Source organism: Ceratina calcarata, unplaced genomic scaffold (genome assembly GCF_001652005.2).
Source record: "Ceratina calcarata isolate Rehan_Ccalc_2016 unplaced genomic scaffold, ASM165200v1 scaffold127.2, whole genome shotgun sequence".
In the NCBI taxonomy this organism is placed as follows: Eukaryota; Metazoa; Arthropoda; class Insecta; order Hymenoptera; family Apidae; genus Ceratina; species Ceratina calcarata.
In genome coordinates, this window is record NW_017133727.1 from 236,324 (window position 1) to 248,153 (window position 11,830).

The window sequence follows — 11,830 nt, forward strand, 5'->3', positions numbered from 1 at the left end:
TGCACTCGAGACTCTTAACGACGTCTCCGTCGCTCGTCGAAATCCCTTGGGTATTTCATGCTAGAGCTCGGCTAGCTCGTCTCTCGCTCGAACCAGTTCGATTCTCGGGCACGTGACTCGACTCGTGCTTTGCAAACTACTCTTTTTTGGCTATTGTATCAAAATTTTTCCCTGCTCTCTTTCGTATCTTTCACTGTACAAAAGCTTCATCAGGACGAGCTGTTTTTATTTAATTTCAAACGTAAATCAACTTTCTGACACAGTCTATGAATCGAACTAACAACATTTGTATTAATCGTCGATCATTCAGAAACATGTAACCGAACATTGGATCCGATTTCTCTTATCAGAAATGCTTCTTATATAAGGAAAAAAGAGTACAAAGGAGAAAGACAATTATTTTGGGAAACGGGAGGTGGAAGCGAGATTGGATGTTGCGATTCGAAAGGAATGCCTTTAAAGCCGGTGCATCTTTTTGTCAAAGGGATATATACGCGCTATACACCCGCCGTGTAAACGAACATCCGAACGAGTGAATGCTCCTGCTCTTTGATTCCGTTGCGCCTGTTTTACTTGCTTTCTCGCGCGCGAGAGCATTCGAACGGAGCACGAACAAACCAGCTGCCTTCTTTCAAATCCTTATTGTCTTCTCGCGGACTGGCTTTCCATACCACTCTTCGTCGATGATGCGATTGTCGATGCTTTTCTTTATTTCGATCCTCGAATGGATTCTGTTCACAATTTAACAAACATCCTCGAACAACGTTTCACAATAAGAATCGTGTAAAAGAACCTAACAGATTTTTCATGGAAACAGAAAAGAATACAGAGTGGAGTAGAGACGAGAATGCGTTCAACGATTTCGATATCGACTTGAATGTATGTTTGTCAAAATACATTCAAGTCGATCAATGTAACAAGAAAGAAAATGGCACGAGGTGCAAATTTACTTTGCAAAGTAGTTGACTCTGTTTTTGACAGGGTACGTGGAGCAGAGAGTGGAGGTGGAGATATAAATTCTTCGTCGCGGATTTGACGAGCAATTGGCAGAAAGGGTGGGAGAGAAGGAAAACGTGACGGCTGCCAAATGTGCCGGTTGTCTGATTTGCGAAAATCCTCTGGAGAACCGTTCAACGTGGCCTTCTACGTGACGCTCGCCGTGTACGTGCGCCGTGCGCGCCCCCTCTTTGGATCGAGTCGGAGAAATACAGGGGGCGAAACAAGTGAAGTAGATCGACGCTTGTCCCGACGCAGCTCCAACTGCTTAATACAGTCGTAAAATTAAATATAAAAACTAGTAACGAGTTTCACTACTCGAATTGTATATCTCCTAATTGCAGATATTAATATTCTTGTTATATTCTTTTGTTTGCGAGGCTTGTTAGATTTGTAAACTTAGGAGAGGCTAATGCGCCTCTTTTTCCGGTTGTAGATACGAGACCACTTACGCTAAAAGGTTCTTGAAGAGTAAACCCGAGCATGTGCATATCTACAGAAAATTCTTAGCCCAGTTTATTTCCAACGTTTAGTCCGGGTTTAGTCGGACCAACCATAGATTTTTTAAAGCTGTCCTTAAAGATAAGATCACCGACTCGTTCGTCAAATTTCTACGAACTCTCCTTTTATTTTAAATTTCTAAATCACGTACGATAGGGTAAGAAGGTTCGAGAGCTGAAGAGGGAGAAAGCCATTCAACGCGCGCATTTATTTTCGGACAATTAAAGGCGTTCCACGGCGGTACTCCGCGCCGGTTGCATAACTTGGTCGGGGAACGAGACGAAACGAGACGAAACGAGACGAAACGAGACGAGACGAGACGGTGCGAAAGAAACGAACGCGAAACGAACGAGTAGTTAGCTGGCATACTAAAGAGAAATAAGCAAAGATGCGGCGGCGCGCGACATCCGGGGCTTTCCACGCCGACGACGACGCACGGGACCGGATCTCGCTCCTTTTAACCGTGGATCGAGACGGCGCGTGTTACGAACTTCAATTTTTAAATCGGTCTCGCGCTATTCCCGTCCCGGCGATCAAAATATACGGGACGCTCAATTTCACTCGGTTCCAGTCTGTGCCTCGGCGGAATTCGTTAGACCGCGGTACCTGTTTCTCGGTCCTGCTTCTCAGACTCGGTAATACACCAACACATCATCTATGTATTCATCGTTACATCGCTTGTTTTTCAGAGGATAATACTAAATGTTAAATTGTGGCAAATATGGAAAGTAAATGATATTCGACGTCTTTACTCGACTCGTTGGTCGTTACGTTTTTATCGCGAGGCTTTAGCGTACCTCCCTCATTTGTATTCTCGCTAGCTGGTAGATGATATCGATAATCGCGGGAGTTATTGAGGGGCTCGCTCGGAACGCGAGACACCCTCGCCCCTCAGGAGCTGTGTATCTCCTAGCTCGTATATCACCTCTGACAAGTCAAACCGGTATTTATGCTCGTAGTTCTTTGAGTCCCTCGTGCTTATATCCCGGTTTCATTCTAGAAGAAAATCCTTCTCCCTAGGCTGCCCTTATTGCTGCGTTCCAAGGTTTAAATTGAGAATCAAGCATTCAGTTTGATATTATTACGTGGGTATATCAAAGGTCACGTGTTAAATTTCAATAAAGAATGCTGCAACCGTATTGCTCTAACTATTAAATTATAAGTTCTATACAAACATTCATATCACAATCTCATTAGCAATCATCTTTAATATAATAACAATAAAACGTAAAACGTTCTATAATTTTAATGTAAAATAAAATATATGTCCCTGACATGTAACAGACATTACTTTTATATATTTGAAGGAGGACGTTTCATATAGAGCAGTATCAATACTGGATCGGTCGCGATTTCGCGCAAGGAACAGTTTATAGACAGGGCTGAAATTGATCGCTAGGGCGAAGTTTTTATCCGACGAATCCCAGGGGCGCGAGAACGGGACCTGGCCGGATCTTTCTCCGCTACTAAAGTTGTCCATCCAACTTTTCCCTTCGAACGGATTGCCGCTTAATGACTTTCTCTCGCGTACCCTTCACGTCTCGAGGTTTGCTCTCGTCAGAGGGTTTACTCTTTCCGATAAAAGTAGGGTCGGCTCGTTCTTTGTCGAAGCAGCGCAAAGACTGGTGAACAGTTCCTTGGTAGATGCAAGAAGTAAACAGGGGAAATACGTAAAAGTCGTAGAATTGTAAAAACGTGATAACATACATCGTCAGAAATAATGTAATACACAGTCATTGATTTAATTTTAGAGATTAAATAACAGATTACAGATAGCAAAGTACACAGAGTTAATGGAATGAGTTCGATAATTGTAGTAAACTATGTAATGTAAGATAAAATGTGATCTATCAATAAGTGATAAAATCTGTATCGGATGAAATTGGTGATCTCGTTTGATTTTTAATACGGGATTTACCCACTTTCCGCGAGATACGTATTCCCTGATGGCTGCGACGTAATTACACGGATAAGTTGAAACGAGTGCGAGTGCAAGAATTCGGTGTACGTGTACGGAAAGAATTAAACGACGATGAGCCGGTGCAATTACTTTGATGGCGCGAGGTAGGAGGGCGAAATGGGAATAGGAGGCACAGGGGCGCGAGAGGGTTAAAACGACGCGACGACGAGATAGCGAAAACGCGAACGCGCCGCACCGGAAACCGGAGCACCGTCCTCTGGGAAATACGTCTTGGTTCGCCGGTGGCGAGGAAATTTAATATCCGAATCGACGCTCAGCTCGCGGTTCTCTATACTCCGTTGCTGGAGACGAGTTATATCGACGGATGTGCGCCCTGCTCTGGCCCGGTTTCCCGCTTTCCATTCTTCTCAGTAGCTACTGAAAATCTAGACCCAGCTACCCCTCGAGCGGGGTTCGCGTTATCGGAATTGTAATCGAATCATCGCCTACTCCCAGTTCTCTCACGTTTCCTCGATAGTTATAACAAATAAAATCGATGATTCAATAAACTTCATAAATAGTATTTAAGATTCTAACATCGAATCACATTGATTATTAATACTTGAAGATAAAAATGTTCACATAATAAATTCATATTTCAAGTTAAAAATTTTCACGTGTTAAATGATATTACTTACTACAAAAACTGGAATGGTAATATCCCGTTTCTATGCGACGTTTCTTTTTAACCTGGAGAAAATGAGAGCAAACCCTTTTAGAAACGGTACGGTAACTGCGATTAAAATGTCGTTACGGTAACGAGATATACTGGATTACCGTCGTATTCCCTGGTATAAGTATCTCTTTCCAAACCTGAAAACAAATTTCCTGTTGCCAATTTACGATTTCTGTCGACGTTGTCGTTTCAACTGGTTCCGTCGCGATCCAGGTGGAATTATCCGTTAATGACGAAAAGGGGTCAACCGAAGGGTAAAAAAGAGGAGTAAAAACGGCGAGTCAAGGGGGGTCCCGATTGTGGATCCTCGACAAAGCTAATTGCCGGATCAAAGGCGGTCCGAGGATAGTCGAGACGCGTTCTTTGTTTCGATGGCTAAAAGGACGGGTGGGCAGCGGGCGATCGGTTGGCACACGGCACAGGGCAACGTACACACACGCGTGTACGTCGATAGATGGACGACGTTTTTCACGGCTATTAGCGCAACGAGCCGCCCCGCTCGCTAGTTCCTTCCGATCGTATTTCACCCTATCGATCGACCTATCCGTCGCGCACAACGTAACTACATGGCAAACACGCCGCAAGAATTTTCGTCCAAACCGTGGAATCGAACTCTATACGAGTCGCTTATAACTCAAATTGATAGACCTCCGTCAATCTTGATTTGAAAGCTTTCTAACTTTTGCCGTAAGCTTTAATTGATAGAGAGCACTTATAAAGAACCAACGACTAATTGCAGGAGGAACGAGTTGCTATGAGTAATGTCAAGCCTGTAGTAATTGATTCGCGCCTATAATTAGAAGAAGCGATATTTATTTAAGCTCTTCTCTTTTTGCTCACAGATCTCGCTTTCTTCGGATCCAGCCGTTCATCACCGACCTTTCACAATGGCCGCTCATTTATGGTGAGTCGCATATAATATTTTCAACCATTACATTAAGGAACATAAATTGTAGAATGAATTATTATCAATTTTCAATAACAATACGAATTATCATTCGCAGTAAAATCCGTCTGCGCTACATTCTCCGTGTATGAGTAGTTCTGTTAGATCTCTTATCTCATAGTTGCTGCAGACTAATTTAAAGTCTCGATTCGGATGTATTAAATCACCGAGGATCGACGTTGAAGTCGGATGTCGGCTCGCGAAAATGTCCGTTAAATTAGAGAGGCGTAGATCTCCTGGTACGAGTATCATCGGTGGTATGCAGTTTTCGAGCGGTTCGCTATTGCGTAATTGGTAGCAGGTGGCGAGCGAAAGATTCGGGCAACAGACGAGGTGAGACGAAAACGAGAGAAGAGAGATGGGAATAGAGAGGAAGGTGATCGCGAGACGCAGACGCGGGAGCGCCGTTGGCGTCGCGTCGTCGGTGTCTGCGTCTGCTACGCGCTCTATAAATAATCCGGGGGAATCCCGAGCCAGCAGAAGAAGAAATTGCCGTGTTCCGCGCGATGCCCGCCGAGATATTCGCGCGCTGACTCCACCTCTTCTTCTTCTTCTTCTTCTTCTTCTTCTTCTTCTATTACTACTACTACTACTACTACTACTACTACTACCATCCTCCTTCTAATTTTGGCGAACCGACGCTCAGAAAACTGTTCTCTTTTTTCCGCGGGCCGAGAACGCGCCTCGTCGTGCCCGACTTTGCTCCAATTTTCTATTTCCGAGGCGAGACGAAATTTCGAGGATCCGTTCGCGAATCGATTCCACTCGGTTCTCCTTATCGTCTTCGTATCTCGCTCGTCCGCCCATAGTCCGTATCAGGGAAATCAAGAGAACGACAGGAAATAAAATGTCAGCTATTTTATATGATGCGCATGGAGAAAAACGTTTTCTACTTTTCCAGGATAAAAATCAATTTATCAGTCTTCTGGGAAATCAACAGAATCCCGGTCTTTTAATTTTATGAATTCACTTATCAGATTAGAGTGTAAAATGAATTGTAACGATAAGGTGAATGCGTTCTGTCGCAGACAAATCAGAGGCGGGTGAGAAGCGAGCGACGCGGCGAGGAGGACGAGCCGGCGTTAGCGTAGAAGAAGAGAGTGTCGTTTCGGTCAGGTACGCTCAAACTCGCATCCAAAGTGGCTAAGAGCGTAAGTCCTCGCCGAGTGCACCAGGAGTGCTCGAGCGGAGGTGCAGGAGGGGAGGTGCAGGTACAGGTGCAGCAGGAGAGACGAGCACCGAGGCGCATGCCTTACCTGGGGCCTGATATGACAACCCGGCTGTCCGCCATGTTTTACACGGTCGAAGTCGGGGACACAAGGTTCACCATCCTCAAGCGGTACCAGAACTTGAAGCCGATCGGTTCCGGTGCGCAAGGGATCGTCTGGTGAGAATCTATCTTTTGTTTTTTCATTCGTATGTTCCTCACCTATTCCTGACTCAACTGGGGAGCATTCATTCCACATAATCTCATTTTATAATAGCGATTCGGCCAAGAAAAGGCCTAAAAAATGAAAATTTAAAACCAGATTGGAATTTATAATCGATTTCACGATTGGATTTATCCAAGTTAGTAACCAGTCGACGACGCTAGTAAATTGTTAGCGTTGACCAAGTTGCGTTAAAAGTTGCGGTAGACCGGAAGACTGGAAGGTGGCCAGAATGAATGTGGAATCCGTTTGTTGCAGCGCGGCGTACGACACAGTGACCGCGCAGAATGTCGCGATCAAGAAGCTCTCGAGACCTTTCCAAAACGTGACGCACGCTAAGAGGGCCTACAGGGAATTCAAGCTAATGAAGCTGGTCAATCATAAAAATGTAAGCTCGGTTGGTGCGACTAACGCGCTTCTTTCCTCGATCGCGATTGCTTCTTTACTCTTCCTTATCATACAGATAATCGGTCTTTTGAACGCGTTCACGCCGCAACGGTCGTTGGACGAGTTCCAGGACGTTTACTTGGTCATGGAGTTGATGGACGCAAACCTGTGCCAGGTGATTCAAATGGATTTGGATCACGAGCGCATGTCCTACCTGCTGTATCAGATGCTGTGCGGCATCAAGCACTTGCACTCAGCCGGTATTATTCACAGGGTAAGCAGCGTCCACCGCTAGCAACGAATTCAAATAGTCCAGAGTTTTTAAAAATTCATTCTTTTACCGCATCATTATGCTCGCGAGGATTAATCGTCACGTATTTTAATTTAATCGCGCGCAGGATTTGAAGCCGAGCAATATCGTAGTGAAGGCCGACTGCACGTTAAAGATTCTCGATTTCGGTCTAGCGAGGACCGCGGGGACCACCTTCATGATGACGCCGTACGTGGTTACGCGATATTACAGGGCGCCAGAGGTGAGAAAGAGGGAAATAAGCTTCTATAGTAGCCGTATGCGTCTTATTCGTTCTTCCGTTCGACAGGTGATCCTCGGGATGGGATACAAGGAAAACGTGGACATTTGGTCTGTCGGCTGTATAATGGGCGAGATGATCCGAGGTGGCGTATTGTTCCCCGGAACGGATCACATCGATCAGTGGAACAAGATTATTGGTAGGTTTGAATGGTAATGCGTGATCGCAGATTGTAAAAAGAAAATAAAATGTTCTATATACCGCATTGTATCCCATTCAAAGTAAAATTGAAACGTGCTACACCGATTTTACATAACTTCTCTCCATAGCCCGATTTTCGTTAACACGCGGGTGGCTGTTGCAGAGCAACTGGGAACGCCGGCGCAGGAGTTTATGCAGCGGCTGCAGCCTACGGTGAGGAATTACGTGGAGAACAGGCCACGGTATCCGGGATATCCGTTCGACAGGTTATTTCCGGACGTACTGTTTCCATCTGACTCGTCGGAGCACAATAGATTGAAAGGTGAGCGTATGAAACCGTCGAGGCGACCGATTCGAACGAGGTCCGCGTACGGCTGCCCTTTCTCAATTCCTTTCTTGTCTCCGTTTTTCCAGCAAGTCAAGCCAGGGATCTATTGTCGCGCATGCTCGTGATCGACCCCGAGCGACGCATCTCCGTCGACGACGCTCTGCTGCACAATTACATAAACGTGTGGTACGACGAGGGCGAAGTCAATGCCGTAAGTGTCGTCGATCCATCGTTAATCCCGTTACATTCTTCCCTTACTTCTTCCTCCTGTCCCTCAGGGTTCAAGGTAGAAGGGATCTGCGTATCGAACGCGAGTTGATTTCTTCACGGTTCAGCATTTTTCGTTTGAATCAAATAAGCGGAATAATTTATTAATCTCAAGTAATATGCCAAACTCGAAATAAATCTGATAGCTTTCCTGTTTCAACAAATGACTTTATCTCGGATGAAGTAACGAAACAAATAATGCAACTTGATTCGATAACGATCGAAACTGTGGCGTGGGGACGGCTCGAAGGATGATGGAACGCATTTTTATCTTTGCAGCCTGCCCCGGGCCCGTACGACCACAGCGTGGACGAGAGGGAGCATACGGTGGACCAGTGGAAGGAACTGATCTACCAAGAGGTGATGGAGTATGAAACGAGCCACAATACCGCGACGACGGCCCAAGCGTCCGAGAGCGGTGGTTCCCGGTAGACACGCGGGAACGCTCGCCACCAGCATCTTTCCCATCGCGGACACGCACCTAGACTATTGTCTGATTTTCTCGTACTACGTATACATATACATTACACTATGTATATAAAATATTCCGCGAGAATGTAATGAAGAGGGAAGGAGAACGAGTTAAAAATAGTTCACGTCCATTGGGAGAGACGTACGTTAAAACGAAGCGCCGTTTTTGTTCGAGGCGAAGAAGAGATGGAAGAAGAAGAAAAAGAAGAGGAAGAGGATAGAAACGGGCGCGGCAGGAAGCTCGCGTAACGAACGGAGATATAGGAAAGAACGAAACGAAACGCGGAAAGAAGTAGATAAATGTGCGAGCGAGAGTAAGTGTGAGCGGGTAAAAGAGAGAGAGAGAGAGAGAGAGAGAGAGAGAGAGTGAAAGTGAAAGAAAGTGTAAGGTAAGGAGATAGATAGGTAGATGCGCGCGTGGTAGGCGCTGCTCCGTCGGTTTTTCGACGGGAAATCGGAGAAATAGAGAGAGAGAGAGAGAGAGAGAGAGAGAGGGGCGATATTAGCTCCGAGATACGAGTCGTTCGTACAAGGCATAACGAGCGCGCGTCTGCGAACGCACGCGTGTAAAGTTAGGGATCCCTCTGCAACCAAAGCATCGACGCGATTCCAAAGCGTCGCATCCGCTCGACTGTCCGGTCGACGGATGAGAAGATAAGAGAGAAAACAGAACTCACTACCGCGCGACGTTCGTCGTTGTTTTCGTTCGGTCTTCTTGCTCCTCTTTTCCGAGCACGTCTTGTCTCCTCCGTACGGGAAAACGCGTATTCGTTCGCAACGAACGTTCCCCGCGATCGAGCTTAACGAATAAAAAATGAGAAGAAAAAACTGAATAGAGAATGTGTTTTTGCAATAACGCGCATTCGTTCGCGTGTCACACTCGCACCGATGTTATATTCCCATTCCGTCGCGAACCAAACCGAACTTAACATCCTTTGTCCCTTTCGCCTACTTCACATTCTTTGCGCCACCTACTTATCTTCTTACTCTGTCCTCCACTTACTTTCCCCTCCGATCGATGACCGGCTGGCTAAAACGGAGACGCCGCCAGTGTGAACGATCGATCGCCGACGAACTGCCCAATACGAAACAAATGTTTTACTGTCTTTTCAATTACTGCCATCGATAATCGGCTCGTAGCAAACGACATGAGAATGATTGTCGTGCGTCGTATCGTTCCTCCGTTGTAGCTTCTTAGCTCACGCAGCTGCGAGACAGGCTTGGTTCGCGGGTTTGGAACTACTGCATCAGTAGCAGAAGCGTATCGTACGTGGAATCGCTATAACGTTATCTTAATCTTGAAACAATTCGTATTCTGAGTGTTGGAATAAGTGGAACATCGATTATCCAAACCAGTTATGATATCAGGGTATAAATTGATTCATAAATAAGACGAGAGCTTTTCAGAACGCGAACGTCTTATTGGAATTTATGTAGCTGATATTCAGTCGAGCACTGTTCGGATAAATGATATTTTACCATTTTGAAGAAATAATTTCTAGGCCAAATACGGTATGAATAATTTCAATCAGATTTATTATATAATATTATAGCGATTGCATGGATAAGAAGAGATCGTCGAAACGTAATTTTTTACGTAATCTCCGAATGCGTCCGACGTACAGGGTGTCGCGAAATAGGGAAGAGAACCCACTACCCCCGCCCCTTTTCAAAGTCCACGAGAAGAACTCGCCTGCGAGACAAGTAAGCGTTTAATGAAAAAAAAAAAAAAATTGTCGAATGCGAGAAACACGTTGTGTATTTTTATATATATATGCGACACGAAAACACAAAAGATTGTGCGTGCTTTTGTCCTTAATCGTTTTCGCGCGCTCGTACGCCAGCCGATATTTTGTAACGTTAACTTTGTAAGAGTGATACACCGTTTTAATCTTCTAAAAACCGAGGGAGGAAAACGTTTTTCCCGGGGGAAACACGAGTGAGAACTGGAACAGAAAAGAGAGAATGAAGCATGACGAACGAAGTGAACACGGGAACGCGGCCAAAAAAAGGGAACTGACCGAAGGAAATCCAGAGATATTAAACAAAATTCGACTTGCATCGTCGAAAGGCGATTACTGCGAACACGAGGCTCGGGAATCCGTATCTACGAAGAAAAAGAACAAAAAAAAGATAAAAAAAAACAGTGTGCAATGTCGCGACGATCGATCCTCGAGTATCCACGAGACGACAGTCTGTTCGCGGTTTGTACTCGTCGATTGTCTCGTTAGTTAGTTAGTTTCCTTAGATGAAAATAAAAGAGAACGAAAACGAAGGAGAACATTTTTCTTTTTAGTGCAATCGTGCACGATCCTCGCGCCATTGCGCGACGACGAATACCGACGCGATAACAAAACTCTAGGATATACATTATATATGATATATAATATATAAATCTCTCTCTCTATATTATATATATTATATTATACTATATTGTATACACGGAAAAAATGGCTAATTACATTATTTCTGAGATAACGTATTTCGCTGTCGACGAGCTAAAGAGAAAGAATAAAAGGAGAAAAAAAAACGGCAATAAATTGGCTAGAAGGTCGATGATCGTCCACGTGCGCGTTCAAACAAAATTATTGTATCGTATTTGTTTATAAGTGGAAGAGAAATAGACCTGTTTTTTGTACCGCTCGTTTCGGCGTTCCTTCGTTTTAATTGAAACGATCAGCGACAGACGTGTACGCGTGCACACGCAGTTTCAGGTTTCAGTTCGCGCTTCACGCGGATGGCATACCGTGGGCGTCGTTGTGAACTTGTGAAAAATGAAAGAACGAGTACGCCTTAAGGTTTTAAGCTCGGATATCCATTGCGCGTTTTGATTCCAAAGTGACACGTTTCGTGGCAATATCTTGTACAGTAGTCGATAAATAATCGAGATACAGGGACTGAAGGACCTTCATTTTCCGACGATCTACAGTCTACCACTACAGCGACGGTGACGACGACGACGACGACGACGACGATGACGACGACGATGATACAGGGACAGGGACAGGGACTCCGGTAACGACTACGATTACACTGGTGATTATTAATATTACTATTAGTACTATTACTACTACTATCGCTAGTACTACCAATACTACTATTACTACTGCTACTATTATTATTATTATTATTATTAT

General features: G+C 44.8%; 1 protein-coding gene across 7 annotated transcripts in view; it reads left to right on the forward strand.

Moving 5' to 3' along the window:
- The window catches only part of bsk (mitogen-activated protein kinase dJNK), a 43,225-nt gene extending 32,256 nt beyond the window's left edge, over window positions 1-10,969 (forward strand). For 5 of the 7 annotated variants that reach the window (XM_018029909.2, XM_026816685.1, XM_026816665.1 and 2 more), the window contains 9 exons: window positions 4,976-5,037; window positions 6,108-6,466; window positions 6,768-6,897; window positions 6,973-7,170; window positions 7,295-7,429; window positions 7,496-7,625; window positions 7,791-7,949; window positions 8,042-8,166; window positions 8,502-8,654. In XM_018029909.2, the coding sequence (XP_017885398.1) occupies window positions 6,327-6,466; window positions 6,768-6,897; window positions 6,973-7,170; window positions 7,295-7,429; window positions 7,496-7,625; window positions 7,791-7,949; window positions 8,042-8,166; window positions 8,502-8,654 (1,170 nt within the window). In that variant the 5' untranslated portion in view covers window positions 4,976-5,037; window positions 6,108-6,326. Of the gene's footprint in view, window positions 1-981; window positions 1,224-4,975; window positions 5,038-6,107; window positions 6,467-6,767; window positions 6,898-6,972; window positions 7,171-7,294; window positions 7,430-7,495; window positions 7,626-7,790; window positions 7,950-8,041; window positions 8,167-8,501 lie in introns of all 7 variants that reach the window. The other 2 variants (XM_026816677.1, XM_026816687.1) reach the window with 2 other exon arrangements.
- Window positions 10,970-11,830: the final 861 nt, after the last annotated feature.